At 38.2% G+C, this 20940-nt stretch overlaps 1 protein-coding gene across 2 annotated transcripts in view; it reads left to right on the top strand.

Annotated features, from left to right (window-relative positions):
* Positions 1-20940, top strand: part of GMCL1 (germ cell-less 1, spermatogenesis associated) — a 51672-nt gene that overhangs the window by 26770 nt on the left and 3962 nt on the right. For both annotated transcript variants that reach the window (XM_009442594.5, NM_001246396.1), the window contains 4 exon segments: positions 4874-4943; positions 8478-8553; positions 13263-13408; positions 15292-15379. In XM_009442594.5, the coding sequence (XP_009440869.1) occupies positions 4874-4943; positions 8478-8553; positions 13263-13408; positions 15292-15379 (380 nt within the window).

Genomic DNA, 20940 nt, shown 5'->3' with positions numbered 1-20940 from the left:
CTTTGTATAGAAGCACTTTATTTTAGGATTCAACTGTGTCAAGCACAGTTCAACTCCATTATTTCATGGAATTCGGTTTATCTTAGGTCATTAGGTTCATTAACTGTCTTATTCCATACTCTTGTCATGCTTTCCTCCACTTGGATACCTCTGACCTATCTTGTTACTATTCCTGCCAGACCTTTCTACTATATGCCCTGGAACCAGGGACAACAAAATCTTCCATCTCTTCCCTCCTTTTTTTTGTTTTTTTGTTTTTTAAACTTCCAGAATAAGCTATTTTCCCTCCGTAGAAGACTTTCTGGCTCTCACACCCTACTAATATAGGGCCAGGAGACCACCGTCCTAGCCCCCTCAGTGTGCACTTTCCAAACCATTATTGCATGCCATCTGAGCCTGTTTTCTCTTCTGACCCCTAATCATTTCTTTGCATTCATTTAAGACTTAGACACTTATTTTACTGTCTATTTCTCCCCCAATCCAGTCACATAATATGTCCATATGAACAAATACATTTAATATCCCAGCCTCCTAGTAGTTTTTTGACCTCAGCTCTCAGCCTCCTAGTTATTTGACCTCTTTGCCAAACATTAGGCACTTTCTTCCTAAAACCTGGGTATGCCATGAACCTTGTGAACCCAGAATTTCTCAGCATCAGAAACCTGGTAGTTTTCAGGCTATTATATAGCCTAGCATGTTCATAGCCTCATTCCCTTTTACACTGCTCTTTAACTTCCAACCCATTTTAAGCCCTTCATTTTCTGCCAGTCTTTCAAACCTCTCCTGCCTTTTCTTCCCTCTCAGGCTTGGATTTCATGATAGATCATGTTAGGTCACTCTCACAGTTGTCTTCAACTCTGTGTCCTTCACTTGGCAAAATCCTAGAACTAAATTAAACCTTCTTTGTTCCTATACCCTCTACTTTGTGCTGAGTACTGCAGATCATCCTACAGCTTTTGTATTGGTGTCACTGCAAATTCACATTTCAACACTAAGCTTGAACCTTGGGACTTCTTACACTACTTTTAGTTCATTATTTCTCTTTTTCATTTCCTTCAGCAATTGTATCAATTTCTGCCACTCTGTTCCAACTTTCTACCCAATTACCTCATTGTCAGTTTTGTGAAAATAAGTTACTGAAAATGAAAAGGTATGTAAATCCATGTAATAAACTCAGAAAATAGCTTCAGAACTAGATTTTGACGTTATTATACATAAGCATTTTTGAACCAGGCTTCTCCATAATTTTGTGTTAATATTTTATACCTAGATACTCTATACAGAATACTCTTATTTGTCCATGTAGGAATTTTTACTATGTAAATGTTTAGTCACTCATCTTCATTATCTACATCTAATTTATGTGTTTCATAAGTTGTTCAACTTGTAGGCTTAGTTTTTTGCTATAAGCCATATTAGTTTTAAGTGGATTCATGTGAGTGTATGTATACCTGAAGATACACTTTTCCCTTCACTTAAACAAAAAATACTGGGCAAATTAGGAAGTATCTCTTTTTGCTTTTTAAAGTTTGTGAATGTAAGACATGAGATTTTCAAATAATATGGTTTTAGAGGGCCCTTTCCCATATTCTTTGTGTAAAACTAGGGAAATAATCTAAATAAATTCAATCTAATGTATCTCATTTATTCCATTGGGAAAATACTGTGTTTATATTCAAAACTGCTGTAGACTAGATCACAGCTGCAGATCAGATCCGTGACGCTGTCAAATACCACCTTGAAATGCCCATATTTTTTCCCCCTGCAGGCTGGGGAGGGGCGGGCGGGTAGAGACAGAGTCTTGCCATGTTACCCAGGCTGTTCTCAAACTTCTAGTCTTAAGCAATGCTTCTGCCTCGGTCTCCCAAAATGCTGGAATTACAGGCATGAGTCACTGTACCCAGCCCCTATTTTGAGTTTTTGTTTTGGACCTTGGTCTGATAAAGTTTAAAATAAGTGCGGAAACATATTACTATTTAGTCAAAGTTTAGTCTACTTAGTCAAAGTTTCTTGAAGGCACTTTTTCAGAATCTTTCCAGCCAACAGTAGCTCTCTGCCAAAAAGGGTTCTGGCAAACTCTTCCTAGTGTTTCTTCCTTTTTGGAGATGATTGCATACAAACATATTGAAAACTCTGTGTAAAAGAACCTGCTTCACTTATTTTCATCCCATATTTTACCAGAGATTCTTTTTTTTTCCTTTTGCAATGCTATTAACATTGCATTTGAACTTGTGTTGCATTGACTTATTTTTGGAATGCTGCTTTTAAGACATGGGACCTAGAATCCTTGAGCTACCAATGACCAGAAAGATTTCAAGTTTGACTTTTTATTCTTTTGGATTAAACTATGACAAGAGGAACAAAAATATGTACTCATGTTTTTAACTTGTTCAAATGCTTTTGGTTTTAAAGGAGGTTATACAAAAATTGTTGGAATTTAAATTCTAAAACATTTTTGGCCGGGTGTGGTGGCTCACGCCTGTAATCCCAGCACTTTGGAAGGCCGAGGCAGGTGGATTATGAGGTAAGGAGATCGAGACCATCCTGACCAACATGGTGAAACTCTGTCTCTACTAAAATACAAAAAATAAGCCAGGTGTGGTGGCACATGCCTGTAATCCCAGCTACTCGGGAGGCTGAGGCAGAGGAATCGCTTGAACCTGGGAGGTGGAGGTTGCTGTGAACCCAGATCGCGCCACCACACTCCAGCCTGGTGACAGAGCAAGACTCTGTCTCAAAAAAAAAAAAAATTTATGGGATACATCTAACATGATATTTGAGAATATATACGTACGTCTGACTCTTTCATTCCACTTTTACAAATGAGTCATGAAATGCCATATGCTATCTCTAGATCAATGAGTTTCAAACTCCAGGTATTTTAATAGGTAGGGATCAGCTTTAAATATATATATATATGAATTTTTTAAAATATATGTGTGTATGTGTGCTGAGTCATGTAATAGTTGCTACTAGTATTTACCTATGAAGACAAATTATCTGTACTAGACACTTAAATTCCTTATAATAGCAAGATTGTAATTTTGGAGGACCCTGAAAGAAAGATTCAAAAGTGTATTTAGGCCAGACATGGTGGCTCACGCCTGTAATCCCAGCACTTTAGGTGGCCGAAGCAGGAGACCCCTTCTCCATAAAAAATCGAAAAATTAGCTAGGCATGGTGGCAGACACCTATAGTCCCAGCTACTCTGGAGGCTGAGAGGAGAACTGCTTGAGCCCAGGAGTTCAAGGCTGCAGTTTACCAAGATAGGGCCACCGGACCCCAGCCTGGGCCACAGAGTGAGACCGTGTCTCTCTCTCTCTAAAAAAAAAAAAAAAAAAAAAAAAAAAAGTATATATGGGATGTTTTAAGGAAAGACACCAGTAAATCATTGGAAGTCACTGGATTACTTTTATTAAGTAGAGACCTAGGAAGTGACAATCCAGATTTTAATTGCACTACGATTTCTACCCCTCTTTTAGATAGAGATTGAGAAATAATTTAAGAACTTAAAAAAAAATAGAAAAACTACCCATTCTAGTTGGGAATAAACAAGAGCAGAAAGATAAATAGTGCTGAGCCAATTCTACTTGTATTTATTTATTTTTTTTTTAAGGCAGGGTCTTGCTCTGTTGCCCAGGTTTTGAGTGCATTGACATGTCCAGGGCTCGCTGCAGCCTTGATCTCTCAGACTCAAGAGATCTTTCTGCCTCAGCCTCCTGAGTAGCTGGGACTACAGGTGCACGCACCTAATTTTTGTGGTTTTGGAGAGATCAGGTCTCACTATGTTGCCCAGGCTGGTCTAGAACTCCTGGGCTCAAGTGATCCTCCTACCTCAGCCTCCCAAAGTGCTTGGGATTACAAGCATGAGCCATCTCACCTGGCCTACTCTTATTTTTAATCTGTTTTTATCTAAAATAGCTAATGTTTCCACTTACACAGGCTTATTTTGTGGGAAAAATATTTATTATTAAAGGAATGTCTGTAATTACAATTTTTATTCTATTTAGAATAATTTAAAATATTTTAATTTTTATGTTATCTAAATCTAATATTCTAGAATTATTTATTGAGTGTGCATGTTTCATCTACGAATTTAGGGATGGCTTATTTCCCAAAAAACCAATTAATTGTTTTTTTTATGTTAATAATGGAAGAGTTTATTATTCAATTTTCTGTCAGAACTTCTGTAAACACTAAAAATACAGTTTCAGATATGATTTTTACAATTGAAAAATTAATATGAACTATGAAAGGGAAAACGTTAAACGCAAGAATATGCTTTTAACTCTCCCAATTTAAATGTATGCAATGTAATAAGTACAGTCTAGCCTGAGACAAAGCTGTAAAACCTTTACCACTTTAAAGATCATTCAGCCATTATAGTATTTTTGTAAAATATAAGCTACCTACCGGTTTCGTTTGTTTGTTTGTTTGTCTGTCTGTTTGATTGTTTGAGACAGAGTCTCGCTCTGTCACCCAGGCTGGAGTGCAGTGGCATGATCTTGGCTCCCTGCAACCTCCGCCTCCTGGGTTCAAGCGATTCTCCCGCCTCAGCCCCCCAAGTAGTTGGGATTACAGGCGCCCACCACCACACCCGGCTAATTTTTGTATTTTTAGTAGAGACGGGGTTTTGCCGTGTTAGTCAGGCTGATCTTGAACTCCTGACCTCAGGTGATCCACCTGCCTTGGCCTCCCAAAGTGCTGGGATTATAGGCATGAGCCACCATGCCTGGCCTAAGCTACCTAATTTTTAAATTGCTATTTTAAACTTGTATTTAGAAATGGTAACAATTTTGTCAACTATGAATGTTTAAATCCTTTATGTTCTTCAGTCGTTATTTATTATTATTAATTTATTCTTACATTTCAGAATGGCTCTCTTCTGTGTATAAACAGCAGTGGTTTGCTATGCTGCGGGCAGAACAGGACAGTGAGGTGGGGTAAGTATATTATACCGTATCATTTTTCATTAAAAAAATTTGCTATGAATTTTTTAATGCATTCATTATGTTGAAAAATCATTAACAGTATTGAAAACTCAAGCTGTTGAAGTAAAGATCATATAATCACTTTTTATATTTTTGCAACGTTATCAGTCTTATAAATGTCTTTCTGGTCAATTAGATAGTATAATGCAATTATGGAAATGTCATTTGCTTTATTAGTAAAATTGAACATGTAATCCATATATACTTTGTTTCACTTAGTATCATATGATTTTCTTTCAACATACTGAACTATTATTTGAGGTAATGCTTTCATAAAGCATAATTTTTATATTTATGTCTAGGTAAATCTGTTTTTCTTATTTATGGTAGTATTGTCAAATTCTGATTAATGTAATAAATAGTTTTTGAAGATCTTTAAGTCTAAAATGAATTTAAAAACCATCCAGGCTGGGCACGGTGGCTCACGCCTGTAATCCCAACACTTTGGGAGGCTGAGGTGGGAGGATCACTTGGGGTCAAGAGTTCGAGACCAGCCTGGCCAACATAGTGAAACCCCGTGTCTACTAAACCCTGGAAGTGGAGGTTGCAGTAAGCCAAAATTGCTCCACTGCACTTCCAAGCCTGGGGGATAAAGTGAGACTCAGTCTCAAAAAAACAAAACAAACAAACAAAAAAACCATCTGGTTACAGATACCTTCCCCAAAAACATATGACTCCCCCCACAAAACATTAATCCTCTTTCTTCATCTTAAAGGAAAGATTATTATAGTGCTTTGTAGTTCACAGAACTTTTATATTTGTGATTTGATCCTTCTGCTAGCTTCTTAATATATAGGTATTGTGGAGAGACTGAGTGTACAGAAAGACCTTCAAAGTTTAATTTTTTGCCCTGATCTCTTTGAACTCATTTTTATATACTAAATAATTTTTTTAAATAATGACCTAATTATAAGTTTTCATCCTAACAGTAAGTGTATGAAAGTATTACATAAATTCATGATGATTATGTCATTTTTATTATCCAGGATCCTAGTTTCTACTTTGATTATAATTATATATTTTTTCAAACATATTCCCAGTATATTTATCCAGCATAAATAATAGTAAGATTGTTGAGGCTGGGTGTGGTGGCTCACACCTGTAATCCCAGCACTTTGGGAGGCCGGGGTGGGTGGATCACCTGAAGTCAGGAGTTCGAGACAAGCCTGACCGAGATGGAGAAACCCTGTCTCTACTAAAAATACAAAATTAGCCAGGTGTGGTAGCGCATGCCTGTAATCCCAGCTACTCAGGAGGCTGAGGCAGGAGAATCGCTTGAACCCGGGAGGCGGAGGTTGCAGTGAGCCAAGATCGCGCCATTGCACTCCAGCCTGGGCAACAAGAGCGAAACTCCATCCCCCCCAAAAAAAAGATTGTTGAAATACAAATAATAAATTGAAACCAAAAAGTGAGCTATTTAATGGAATTGAGAACTGAAGCATTTTGGAGTATATGAAGTAACGATGAGCTATTTAATGGAATTCAGAACTGAAGCATTTTGTAGTGTATGAAGTAACTTATAAATCATCCTACTTCTGTATATTCAATTTTTAAATTTTGGATGTTCTTTATTTTTCATGATTTTCCTCACCCATGTCCTTATTGAGGGTAATACAGAGTCTCATCTAAGATACTGCACTAGAATAAGTCTTTAGTTTTTTGCCTTAAGAAGTACAGTCATTTTGGGGGAATTGGTTTCAGGACCCCTGCGTATACCAAAATCCACACATACTCTAGTCCCGCAGTTAGTTGACCCTGCAAAACCCACATATACGAAAAGTTGGCCCTCCATATACACAGATTTCACATCCTACAAATACTGCATTTTTTATCTGATTTTGGTTGAGAAAAATGTGTATAAATGGACCCAAGCAGTTCAAACCTGTTGTTCAAGGGTCAACTGTATATGATATATCCCCTCTTAGGAAATGTTCGGTTCAGCAGATACCAAGCATCTGCTCACTGCTGCAGGACTGCTAAAGTGAGGAAGACACTATATTCCCTGGATGCTATGTTATAATCTGGTGTCAAATTTCCCTCTGGGGTTCTCCTCATAAAACTCTTGTCTATGTTGCCAAGAGGGTTATCTTTCTAAAACAGAAATAAAACTGTGTCACTTCTCTACTTAAATATGTCCAGGGATATTTGATGACAGTTAAGGGATTATAGTTTTGCTGTTCAAGATTATTGAAGCTAGATGGTAAGAAAATTTGGCTCATACTATTTTCTCTGCTTTCATATGTTTGTAGTTTTTCGTAACAAAAAGTTTAAAAGTTACAGAATAAATGCTTGGGAACTTGTTACCTACAAGAGCAGTTGAAACTTTTTAGCATGATCTGTGGGGACTGTCAGCATTCTATCCCAGATGTCTTTAGCTTCCTCTCCTTTCATGTTCATCTGCACTAAATGTGCACTAAATTCTTATGTTCATATGCTGCAGCTGCATTAAATTCCTTTACATTTTGGTTTTCTGTTATGCTCCAGTTCCTTTTTATCCACTATTTCTTCTGCCTGGAATACTCTTACCCCTCCATAGAATTCACCCCTCACCTCCACCCCACCCAACAAGCTTCCACTCAGGCACAAATAATATTTACTCTCTAATGATCCCCCTCTAACCCTGGGCAATAAATCTGTACCTTCTTCATGTGCTTAACATCACAAACCACAAATTATTAATATTATTATAATTAACTGTAGTATAATTATTACTTATGTCTAGTTCCCTACTGAACTGAGCTCTTGGATATCAAGGACATGTTTTATTAGTCTTATTTACACTTATTTATTTATTGTATTTGTTTCATTATTTTATTATGTATTATATATGCTATTATTGTACCCAATTTCTAGGCATTTCATGTTGTGAATGAATATATGAATGAATGTATTATATTACTGTTATCATTTGGAATAATGATGCTAATTATAATACCATATTTATTACAACTTTAGATAACAGTATTTCTCTTAGTTGATTAAGGTCTTTAAACTAGGGAACCAAATAAAGACTTAACTGATAAAATTTTACAGCCATTTTCTATTAATATTGATTTTGCATAGTTACACTATATGAAAAATGGTTTGCATGTGAAACAAGTAATATTAAGTGGTAGGTGATATCAAGTCACATCTTATTTACAGAAATAATAGATTTTAGCTTATTTTACTTGTAGTTAGACTTTTTTTTTTTTTTTTTGACAAATAGAATTTTTCAGGTTTTTTTTTCCTCTTCTCTGGTTTGGCTGAGCCCTAATAAAAGTAGTCCAGAAGTCAGGGCAATAAGTGAAACATAGAAGATATTAAATCTTTTTTATCTAGAAAAGTAATGGACTAAATTTAATCAACACTTTCTTATTTTTATCTGTACCACAAAAACTTATTTTTAAATCTGGTAGCAAGATTTTCTGTTCTTAACTCATAGTTCTTTTTTAATTATTAGTTGCATATTTTCTATGAAAGTTCATATTTTATGTATATTTTTAGGCCTCAAGAAATCAATAAAGAAGAACTAGAGGGAAACAGCATGAGGTGTGGTAGAAAGCTTGCCAAAGATGGTGAAGTAAGTATGGGTGGTGACTGTTAATATTCTTATACAAATTGTATTATCAGCACATCCTGCACCTGTAAGTAGTAATCATGACACCTGTCATACCTCAGAAGAGCTTGTTTGATACACTTTCTGTAGCATGATCTGCTGGGAAAGTAGTTACAGCCACCACACTCAGTAGTGATTGATTACTTGGCCTTGTATGAGAATGCTGAACTTAAATTTTGAGTTCAGATAAGACATACAAGAAGAGGGTCCCTTAGCAATCCAGAAATTAAGATAAAGAAGAAATTGTGAGGGATCTGTTACATAGTCTTAAAAGTGATTCTGTGTTACAGTTGTCCTAAATCAAAGACATTCAAATCCATTGATTGTTACCCACATTAGGAATTACCTTTTCTTGGCCAGGTGCGGTGGCTCACGCCTATAATCCCAGCACTTTGGAAGGCTGAGATGGGCGGATCACTTGAGGCCAGGAATTCAAGACCAGCCTGGCCAACATGGTGAAACCCCATCTCTACTAAAAATACAGAAGTTAGCCAGGCATGGTGGTGCATGCCTGTAAACCCAGCTACCAGGGAGGCTGAGGCACGAGAATCACCTGAACTCGGGAGGCAGAGGTTGCAGTAAGCCGAGATCATGCCACTGCACTCCAGCCTGGGCGACAAAGTAAGACTCCATCTCAAAAAAAAAAAGATATTTTTTCATTACCACCCAATATAAATGTATATAAGTGAAAGAAAAGTATTTAAAAACAATACTTACCCCTGTGCATCCAGAAATTATTTTTTCTATTTAATACTTTTATTTTATGTTATTTGTTAGAGACAGGCTCTCCCTCTGTCACCCAACCTGGAGTGCAGTGGCGTGACCACAGCTCACTGCAGCCTTTAAGTCCCAGGCTCAAGCACTTCTCCCATCCCAGCCTCCCAAACAGCTGGGATTGTAAGCATGAGCCACCATGCCCAGCCTTCTATTTAATATTTTTTTAAAAAAACTGATTGTGGCTGGGCACGGCGGCTCATGCCTGTAATTCCAGCACTTTGGGAGACTGAGGCAGGCAGATCATGAGGTCAGGAGATCAAGACCATCCTGGCTAACATGGTGAAACCCTGTCTCTACTAAAAATACAAAAATTATCTGGGCGTGGTGGTGTATGCCTGTAGTCCTAGCTACTCGGAAGGCTGAGGCAGGAGATTGCTTGAACTCGTAAGGCAGACGTTGCAGTGAGTCAAGATTGTGACACTGCACTTCAGCCTGGTGACAGAGCGAGTCTCCATCTCAAGAAAAAAAAAACTGATTGTATCTTATTAAATTGATTTTACAGTCCACTAATGAGACATGAACTACATTTTTAAATATTCCCCCCTAACTAATCATAATTTTTGTTTTTCAAAAAAAAATCAACCTTATATAGATACCTGTTTGGTTATTTCTCTCCCAAACTTTTCCTCATTTTGACTTTATTTATTTTTAATTTTTAAAAGTTGATTATTTTACGTTCACATTGATTGACTGATGGACAGTGTCTCACTGTGTCGCCCAGGCTGGAGTGCAGTGGCACAATCATCGCTCACTGCAGCCTCAATGCTCTGGACTAAAAGCAACAGTCTCTGGAGTAGCTGAGACTACAGACACGTGCCACCACAGCCAGCTAATTTTATTTTTTACTTTTTGTAGAGTTGGGGGTCTCCCTATGTTGCCCAGGCTAGTCTCGAATTCATGGGCTCAAGAGATCTTCCTGCCTTAGCCTCCCAAAGTGCTGGAATTATAGGCATGAGCCACCACACCCAGCCTATGTTTGCCTTTATATTATGATAAATGTTCAGAGTATAAAAGAATAGTTTTCTTTAGTTCTCATTCTTCCTTGTTGCTGCTTTCAGATCTTCTTGTTACTTTGAAGCAAATTCTCCTACTGTACCACCTACTACCCTTATTGTGGCCATAATTCACTGAGTTCACTGCCTTTCTTTTCTTTTCTTTCTTTTTTTTTTTTTTTGAGACAGAGTCTCACCCTGTTGCCCAGGCTGGAGTGTAGTGGCATGATCATGACTCACTGAAGCCTTGACTTCCTGGGCTCAAGTGATCCTCCCACCTGAGCCTCCCAAGTAGCTGGGACTACAAGAATGCACCACCACGCCTGGCTAATTTTTTAAATTTTTTGTAGAGACGAGGTCTCACTATGTTGCCCAGGCTGTTCTCAGACTCCTGGGCTCAAGTGGTCCTCCTACCTTGGCCTCCCAAATTGTTGAGATTATAGGCATGAGCCACCACGTCCAGCCCTCACTACCTTTCTTTACCACTACTCTTATTCTCGGTCTTGTTGATTTCAATATCTCTATTCCCTGACCTTCCTTCCCCCATGCTCTTGTGCTCCACCCTACCTCAGGCATCCATTCCTGTGAGCATACCCTCAATTTTTGCATTATTAATTACTACACCACCTTCAAAATCTCCATTTCAGGCATCCCGTTTTCAGACCCCCACCTCGTCTTTCTAGCTCATTCTCTCTAGCACCTGGACTCCAACAATTTTTTAACTCCATTCTGGATATACAATACATTGTTTTTACAACCTTTCCCTATCACCTTTCTGACCACATTTCTACTTCTTATTTTGCTTGACTTATATTTTATGTTCCATCCCTTGCTTATACTCTTTTAACTTTTCTTTTTCCTCATTGACATGTTAAACTCACCTGGCTAAACCCCAACTCTTGTCAAGGGTTGCACTCCATGCCTGCATCCAGACAGATGAATGTGATTAAAGACAAACACCATACCCCATTGGGTTCCACTTGAATGTGGTAACCATGAACTTGAAGTAGGTTAGTGCTGCATCATGATCTGTCTGCATTTTCCTAGTGAATTGATCCTCCCATTAGCTGAGGTAACTCATACCTTCTCTCCTTAAAAGGGCAATGCTCCCACCCTTATTCTTATCTGATGGCCTTGCTGCCTACTGCAATGAAAAGAGAATCTGTACATCATCTTACCAGTAGTTCTGCCAGTCTACCTGCACCTGTAGCTATGCGCTATGCATTTCCTCTTATTAGAAAAATGAACTGCCTACTTCTATCTTAGTCCATTCCCTCTCTTTGTACTGGACTCTATCCATGCTCACCTATTCAAAAGCTTTGCTCCAGTCAGGCACAGTGGTATGCACCTGCAATTCCAGCTACTTGGGAGGCTTAGGTGGAAAAATTGCTTGAACCCAGGAGTTAGAGTTCAGCCTGGGCAATATAACGAGACCCTGTCTCTTAAAAAAAAAAAAAAAGCTTTGCCCTTACAGTTATCACCTCTACTAGGGCAGAAACTGTATGTTATTTATTGCTATGATTCCATTGCTTAGAGGAGTGCCTGGCATATAATATGTGCTCAATAAATATCAGTTAAATACTGAATTGCAATTCAGGGTGTCAGCCAAACACTTGAAGCCCTAACTACTTCTCTGTATCACACTACCTTATCTGATACTCTCACATTAACTATTAGCTGATAGAATAAACAAACTCGTGAACCCCATGATGATATTTAAATAACCCAGTTGTGTGTTACTTGAGTTAGAGTATTTTATTTTTATTTTTATTTTTATTTTTTTCTTTTTTGTATTTTTAGTAGAGATGGGGTTTCGCCATGTTGGCCAGGCTGTTTTTGAACCTCAGACCTCAGGTGATCCACCCGCCTCAACCTCCCAAAGTGCTGGGATTACAGGCGTGAGCCACCACACCCAGCCCTTAAGAGTATTTTTAAAGCAAGGTGGATTTTAATGGGCTCTTAATTATCTTAGTGCTCTAAGCTATATACCCACTTAGAGTTGCAGTGAAAAGCCTTATTATTGCTGGGTGCAGTGGCTCACGCCTGTAATCCCAGCGCTTTGGGAGGCCGAGGCGTGTGGATCACAAGGTCAGGAGTTCAAGACCAGCCTGGCCAACATAGTGAAACCCCGTCTCTACTCAAAATACAAAAAAAAAAGGCCGGGCGCAGTGGCTTACACTTTGTAGTCCCAGCACTTTGGGTGGCCGAGGCGGGCGGATCACCTGAGGTCGGTAGTTCGAGACCAGCCTGACCAACATGGAGAAACCCCTTCTCTACTAAAAATACAAAATTAGCCGGGCTTGGTGGCGCATGCCTGTAATCCCAGCTACTCAGGAGGCTGAGGCAGGAGAATTGCTTGAACCCGGGAGGTGGAGGTTGTGGTGAGCCAAGATCATGCCATTGCACTCCAGCCTGGGCAACTAGAGCAAACCTCTGTCTCAAAAAAAAAAAAAAAAAAATTAGCCAGGCGTGGTGGCAGGGACCTGTAGTCCCAGCTACTTGGGAGGCTGAGGCAGGAGAATCGCTTGAACCCGGGAGGTGGAGGTTGCAGTGAGCCAAGATCATGCCACTGCACTCCAGCCTGAGTGACAGAATGAGACTCTGTCTCAAAAAAAAAAAAAAAAAAAAAAACTTATTATTTATGGTGGAATTGCAGTATGGAGAGATAAGGAAACTGATCATGAAGAGGAAAGTAGCTTAGAGAATTATGATCATTAAGGGCAGCTTTTCTAGCTTAGATAAATAGTTTTGGGTGGTAAGCCTTAAGAAAAAGTCACTGACAAAAAGTCGACCACCCATGAGGGAAATACTTGGAATGAGTTAGAGACAAAAAGACATTTTCAATTTTTTATTTTCTACTTGCTAATATAAACTGAAATAAGTCTTCTCTCTTGTATTTTTTAGTACTGCTGGCGTTGGACAGGTTTCAACTTCGGCTTCGACCTACTTGTAACTTACACCAATCGATACATCATTTTCAAACGCAATACACTGAATCAGCCATGTAGCGGATCTGTCAGTTTACAGCCTCGAAGGAGCATAGCATTTAGGTAGGATGAGATTTCCCCACCCCACTCCTCCTCACTCCAGAGAAAATATAAGAAATAAAACCTTGATAATTTACACCAACATTAGTAGAACTTTGGTAAGCTACAGTATATGTGGAAGTGGTAGGAAATGACGAGGCTCCATTCCTGTGAAATCTATTGTTAGTAATCAGAATCATAGGATCTAGTATGTCAGGGAGAATGAATAGGCTGGAATATATACCAGTAGGGAATATCAGCCTTGAAGTCGTTGCCTTGTTGCTATTCCTAGCAAATAAAAGGTCCAGACTGTTGAAATATGTAGCAAGGTATGTTTCCAGGAAAACACATATTATCCTTAACTTTTTAAAGGATTTAATATGTTAAATTTTGCGCAGTAGTTGCTGGCAATCTTTTTCTGAGAGGATACCAGAAGCCGACAGATTGGACAATAGCTTAATGAACATATGATTTAAAAGTCATATATTTATACTTACCTTACACCAAATACAAAAATTAACTTAAAATGGATCAAAGATCTAAGCATAAGAACTGCAACTATGAAACTCTTGGAAGAAAACATAGGGGAAAAGCTTCATAACAATTGATTTGGCAGTGATTTCTTCCATAAGACACCCAAGCACAGGCAACAAAAGAAGCAGTAGATAAAATTGGACTTCATCAAAATCACAAACTTGTGTATCAGAGGACAGTGTCAAGACAGTGAAAAGGCAACCCATGGAATGAGAGCAGATATTTGTAACCATACATTTGATAAGACATTAATACCCAGAATATATAGAAAACTCCTACAACTCTATAATTTAAAAAGAAAACTCAACTCAGCTCAAAAATGGGCCAAAGACTTCCATAAACATTTCTCCAAAGAAGATATATAAATGGCTAATAAACACATGAAAAGATGTTCAACATTACTAATTAGGGACATACAAACCAAAATCACAATGAGCTATCACTTCACACCTATTAGGATAGCTATTAGTAAAAACAGAATAGAAAAAAAACAACAAAAGTAACAGGTGTTGGCAAGGATGTGGAGTATTTAGAACCCTTGTGTACTGCTCGTGGCCATGTAAAATGGCACAGCCACTATGGAGCATGGTATGACACTTCCTCAAAAAAATTAAACAGAATTACCATATGATCCAGCAGTTTCTCTTCTATAGACCAGAAGAATTGAAAATAGGGACTTAAACAGATATTTTTGTATACTTATGTTCATAACAGCATTATTCACAATAGCCAAAAGGTGGAAGCAACCCACATGTTCACTGACAGATGCTAGAGAAACAAAATGTGGTATATACATAAAATAGAACATTATTTAGCCTTGAAAAGGAAGCAAATTCTCATACATGCTAAACATGGATGAACCTGGAAGACATGCCAAGTGAAATAAGCCACTCACAAAGCACAAATATTGTAAGATTCCACTCATACGAAGTACCTAGAGTAGACAAATTCATAGGTACAGAGGATACACTGGTGGTTGCCAGGGCCTGAGGGAAGGGAAAGTGGGGAGTTAGTGTTTAATGGGTAAGGAGCTTCAGCGAGGGAAAATTAAAATGTTCTAGAGATGGGTGCAGAACAATGTGGAAATATATTTAATGCCACAGAACTATATACTTTAAAATGGTTAAAATGATAAATGTTATGTATATTTTACCACAATAAAAACATTTATAAATGATTTCTCTTGGCCAGATACGTATAATAGCACAGGCTTGTCACTGAATGCAGTCAGATTACAGTTTGAAAAGACTTCCTAAAAGTCTTTTATCAAATAAAAAACAGAGGAAAAAGTAAATACGAAAGTGAGGAAGAGCTTGTTTAATCTGTGGTTTAAAAATCTTGTGTTTATTTTTTATTATTTTTTTAAATCCTAGATTACGTTTGGCTTCTTTTGATAGTAGTGGAAAACTAATATGTAGTAGAACAACTGGCTATCAAATACTTACACTTGAAAAGGATCAGGTATGTTCGATTATCTTCTGGTATGTCATCGTAATATTTGTCTCTTGAATCCTCTTTTGAAAATTCTTAAGTAGGATTAACATTAAAGTGATGGCATTTTGACCTAAAAGTTGGTTTAAAAGTCTTTTGAAGGTAAAGATGAAAGTACCACATTCACTTATGCATAATTGACCCCATCCCAATGGAAGCATAATTAGGAGAAAAAAAGAAAACACTGTTTGAGGGGCAGGGAAACACTGATTATAAGGAAATAATTGTTTATCCTGAATATCAGCAGCACTAAAATTCATTCCTAAAATTTTAGGAATCTTAATCCATTGTGTACACAGTGCATTTATTTATACATTCACAGCAGGCATCTTAAAGACAATCCTGTATGTCTCCATAGCTCCGAATATCATAAGAGCATTATTCTCTAGCCCATTAGGTTCATAAGATGGCAAACTCTGCAATGTTCCCCAGATTATCTCCAAAGCCATTTATTTATTCATACATCACACACATGGAGAAGTTTCAAAGTGTCATGATGAGAAAGTAGACCATTTTTAAAAGTAAAACTGAAAGCTGTTAAAATATTGAGGAAGTTTATTTCTATTAAAACTCATCATCATTCCAAAGGGCATAATGTTTTATTAAAGGATTCAAAGCCTGTTATAGTTTACATAAATTATGAGAAGTTAGTAGTTTTCCTCAGACTGAAGAGACTATCATAGAACATCCTTAGCATTGCAAGTAACCCCGGAAGTGATCATTGTAACCTCACATGCCCTATATGAGAACTTCTTTTAACAGCATTCTTACAGAGGGTCATCCACCCATTGTTGAAACTCTAACTGACCCCCATCTTACATGAAAGGTAATATGTAGGAATGTCCATTTCAAGGCAGGTATATAATGAGAAAGTCCAAATCTGCCTCCATCAGAACTCTCTGTTGGTCCTTCTTGTAACCTCTGCAGCTGAACAGACAATGACTATCTTTATCTTCTACCTGAAACTTCATGAAAAATACCGTCATGGCTCAAACCCAGCCAGAGACCTAAAAAAGCACCAGGCCAAGATAATAGTTGTATTCCCATGTTCCTTCAGCAAACATTTGTGTCCCCACCATGTGCTTGGTTCTCAGCTAGAAGTAGAAGAAATAAAGACAGGCTTGTGTTAATATAGCCTAGTGTAAGTAGCATGATAGAATTAGCTCAGAGTGTGCAACCTTGAGGGAGAAGACTCTGACCTGTAACTGAGCAGCTGCCGTGGTTGGGGGTGGTTATTGGAGGAGGAGGAGAAAGAAAGACAGCTCAGGGAAAACATCCTCTCCTGGAAAAGTGTTAAAGTGAATGCATACCTGAGCCAAGCCTCAAATGGTGAGTAAGATGGAAGCAAGGGAATACACGGGTCATTCAAGGAACTGAAAGATGGTTGGAAGAGTTCAGTATAACTAGAGCCAGGGCATGAGGGCTGTGGATGGAGTTTGGGAGATTTACTTTGGGAGTTGTCTCCGTGTTTTATATAGGTTATAGATGTTGTCGAAAAAATAGAAAATATGAGTCAGCTGAAACAACAATCATGCATGTACCACTCAGATACATTGCTGAGTTTTTCCTTCACCTGTATCGTTTTTGCAAAATTGGATCACAGTAGGTTAGCTATTTTGTAACCTGCTTTTTTTTTAATGGTGAAAAACATATATATTTAGAATTTGCCAGCTGGATTCAACTTAGATGATCCCAATTTTTTGGCAACCTCTAAAAGCAGCATGCTCAGGAGCCAGCTGAACATGGGCTTTCTTCTCTCCATCAGCCCTGATCACGGTGTTGATCTTGGCCACATTGGTGTCATAGAGCTCCTCCACAGCCTGTTTGATCTTATGCTTTTTGACCTCGACATCCACAATGAACACAAGTGCATTGTTGTCCTCTGTCTTCTTCATGGCCAAGTCAGTGGCCTGGGAGAACTTGTTGGTCGCATAGTGGTCAGGCCTGGGGGAGAGGCAAAATGGGGTCACCTGGCCTGGGCCCAGTAGAAGAAAGCCTTGGTCCTCTTTCAGAGCCCAAGGCCAGGTGAGCCTAGGTGCATCAGACAGTGAGGTAGTAATTGTAACCTTTTTTTTTTTTTCACTTTGTTGTACATAGCTTTTTTTGTCAATAAATATATATTCACAGCATCATTTTTATGAACGGCATAATATTAGTTGTTTTGGCTATACCATAACTTAGATAATTCCTCTTTATTGGATAAAGTTGTTTCTCATTTTTTTTCATTACTATAGGAAATATACATATATCTTTGTCCATTTTTATGATATTTTTAAAGCATAAATTCCAAGAAGTAGAATTCTTGTTGCATGGTGCATACAATTTTCTAATGGCCAAATTGCCCTCCAAAGCTACTGTCCAATTTATACTTCCCCCTGGCAGCAGTACAGGAGAGTATACCCAACATTGTATCTTATTCTTTTTCATCTCTATCCCAGCGTAGTAAATGTGAAAACAAATATTTGTTTTAATTTTCATTTCTTTTTGTTTGTTTGTTTGTTTTGAGACAGAGTCTTGCTCTGTCGCCCAGGCTGGAGTGCACTAATTTTTAGTAGAGACAGGGTTTCACCATGTTAGCCAGGCTGGTCTTGAACTTCTGGCCTCAAGTAATCCACCTGCCTTGGCCTCCCAAAGTGCTGGGATTACAGATGTGAGCCACCGCGCCTGGCCCTTAATTTTCAATTTTCATTTCTTTGGTTACTGTATTGTTGGGTTTTTTTATGCTTATTGAACGTATCATCTCATGTAAACTGACAGCTTATATTGTTCCTGTTTAATTTTTTATTAAAATTTCATTTTTTTCTTGCTAATTTTTAACAGCTTTTATATATTAAAAATACATTTGTGATACTCTATAGTTTTTACTTTTTTTTTTTTTTTCCGAGACAGGTTGTCACTCTGTCACTCAGGCTGGAGTGCAGTGGTACAATCTTGGCTCACTGCAGCTTCCACCTCCTGGGCCCAACCTTTCCACGCACCTCAGCCTCACAAGTAGCTGAGACTACAGGCTCGCACCACCATGCCCAGCTAACTTTTTTGTATTTTTTTATAGAGACGAGGTTTTGCCACGTTGCCTGGGCTTGTCTGGAATTCCTAGGCTCAAGTGATCCACCTGCCTCTGCCTCCCAAAGTGCTGGGATTACAGGCATGAGCCACCAGGCCCAAACAGTTTTTACATTTTTGTCATTTGTCTTTTCAACCTTCAAAACAATCTATCTTTTTCTTTTATGATTTCTTTTTTTGGTGTTATCCTTAGGCCTCCATCTTACTAGGATTATATAAATAGTCATCTATATATTCTTCTGTTCTTTTTATGGCTTAATTTTTTACTTTGGAGTATTTGACGATATACCTGAAATGTACTGGATGTATCAATGTATTTGAAATGCCTTATTGTACATGAAATACTTATAAACTTGCTTTCATTTCTGGACTTTTTGTTTTATTGATTTCTTTATTATGAAGACAAGGCATTGTTTTAATTAGGCTAACTTTAAAATGCATTTTAATATTTAGTTACGCAAAACCACCTTCATTTTTCTTTTTTTCAAAAATCTCTCAGTTCTTTGTGCATGATTATTCTCCTGTATGGGATGTAGAATCATTTTATCAAGTTTCCTTGCAAAAATTCCTATGGGGATTTTAATTTATATGATTAAATATGTAGAGTAGTTTGTGGACCATTGATGTCTTCCTTTCTGGAATATGGTATTTTCTACATTTACGTAGGTCTTCCCTTATGTCTGTCTCTAAAATTTGTAGTTTTTCCCATATTGTTCCTGTATATTTCCTGGAAGTATAACACTTAGTATTTTACATTTCTTTTTTTTTTTTTGAAACGGAGTCTTGTTCTGTCGCCAGGCTGGAGTGCAGTGGCGTGATCTCAGCTCACTGCAACCTCCACCTCCCGGGTTCAAGCGATTCCCCTGCCTCAGCCTCCCAAGTAGCTGGGATTATAGGCACATGCCACCACGCCCAGCTTTTTTGTATTTTAGTAGAGGCAGGGTTTCACTCTGTTGGCCAAGATGGTCTCGATCTCCTGACCTCGTGATCCGCCCACCTCAGGCTCCCAAAGTGCTGGGGTTACAGGTGTAAGCCACCGCACCCAGCCAGTATTTTACATTTCAGTTGCTAATATGAAATGAATCATTTGTTCTAATAGTTTTTGATAATGTAAGAAAGTTAGTGATTTTTGTATATTTATTTTGTAACTGTCCGTCTTATAAGACCATGCTAAATGGATTTTCACTATAGAAGGTTCCGTCAGACAGCAATGTGTAGGAAGGATTAAAGATATGATAATGGCAATAAAACAATTTATGATTATATAGCTATAATTCAGATTAAAAGTGATAAGAACCTTAATGTAGCAATGAAGAGGAAAATATTGATGGGTTCTGGAAATAAAGTGGTGCAATTGAGAATTTGATTCTTAATTGTGTGTGTGCATGAGGAAATGTCAGATGGTTTTCTGATTTGAGCAATTTAATTTACAGTAGTGGTTTTACCTGAGATTTGAATTATAGGAAGGAAAATGAACATGACATAGTGTTGGTGATGGTGAAGAGATGATGAATTCTGTTTAGGGCATGTTTAATTTGAGAGCATCAAGGTGAAAATTTGATAGGCTGGTGAATAATGGATTTGGAGTTTACAAGTAATGCCTGAACTAGAAATAATAATTGGATGAGATAATGTACAGGAAATGTGTAGAGAATATGACAGGATAGAACCCTAGGGACCACTGGTATTTAAGAGATGGACAAAAAAGGGTAACCTGGTGAGACATTCAAAAGCTGGGATGGAGAATCAAAGCCAAATTGCAGGCTTGGCGTGGTAGCTCATGCCTGTAATCCCAGCACTTTGGGAGACCAAGGCAAGAGGATTGCTTGAGACCAGGAGTTCAAGACCAGCCCTGGCAACATAGCAAAACCCTATCTATACAAAAAATTGAAAAATTAGCCGGGCGTGGTGGCATGTGCCTGTGGTACCACCTACTTGGAAGCTGAGGCAGGAAAATCACTTGAGCCTGGGAGGCTGAGGCTGCAATGAGCCATGATCATGCCACCGCACTCCAGCCTGGGTGACAGAGTCAGACCCTGTCTCAAAACAAAAACAGACAAACAAAAAACACTACCAACAACAACAAATACCCAGAAATTTATTTAATTGTCTGGAAGTAGAAATGGGGACCTAGGAAGATGCTGCTGCTCTGCTGCTGCTATATGTGGGCTCCACAGATTCCATCCACAATGGAATAAGGAAAATAGAACTTTGCTATAAAGGTACTTCAATGCAAATGTAGATGCAGATTGAACCTTTAGGTGAAACAACAGATTTGATGAAGCTCGGATCAACCTATCCTGTTTGGGAATGGAGAGTGGGGATTAATACAATTTAATATTCAAAAATTGGTGTGTCCATTCAGCCAAGTGATATCCACATGGCTTCCTTCTTTCTCCAGAGTTGGCCCTTTGACCTACCCTTCCCTGCCTCAATCTTAACTGTATTCAAATACTAGAAGGCTAATC

The sequence above is a fragment of the Pan troglodytes genome, chromosome 12 (assembly GCF_028858775.2).
Source record: "Pan troglodytes isolate AG18354 chromosome 12, NHGRI_mPanTro3-v2.0_pri, whole genome shotgun sequence".
NCBI classification, from domain to species: domain Eukaryota; kingdom Metazoa; phylum Chordata; class Mammalia; order Primates; family Hominidae; genus Pan; species Pan troglodytes.
This window is presented reverse-complemented; position numbering and strand designations above follow the sequence as displayed.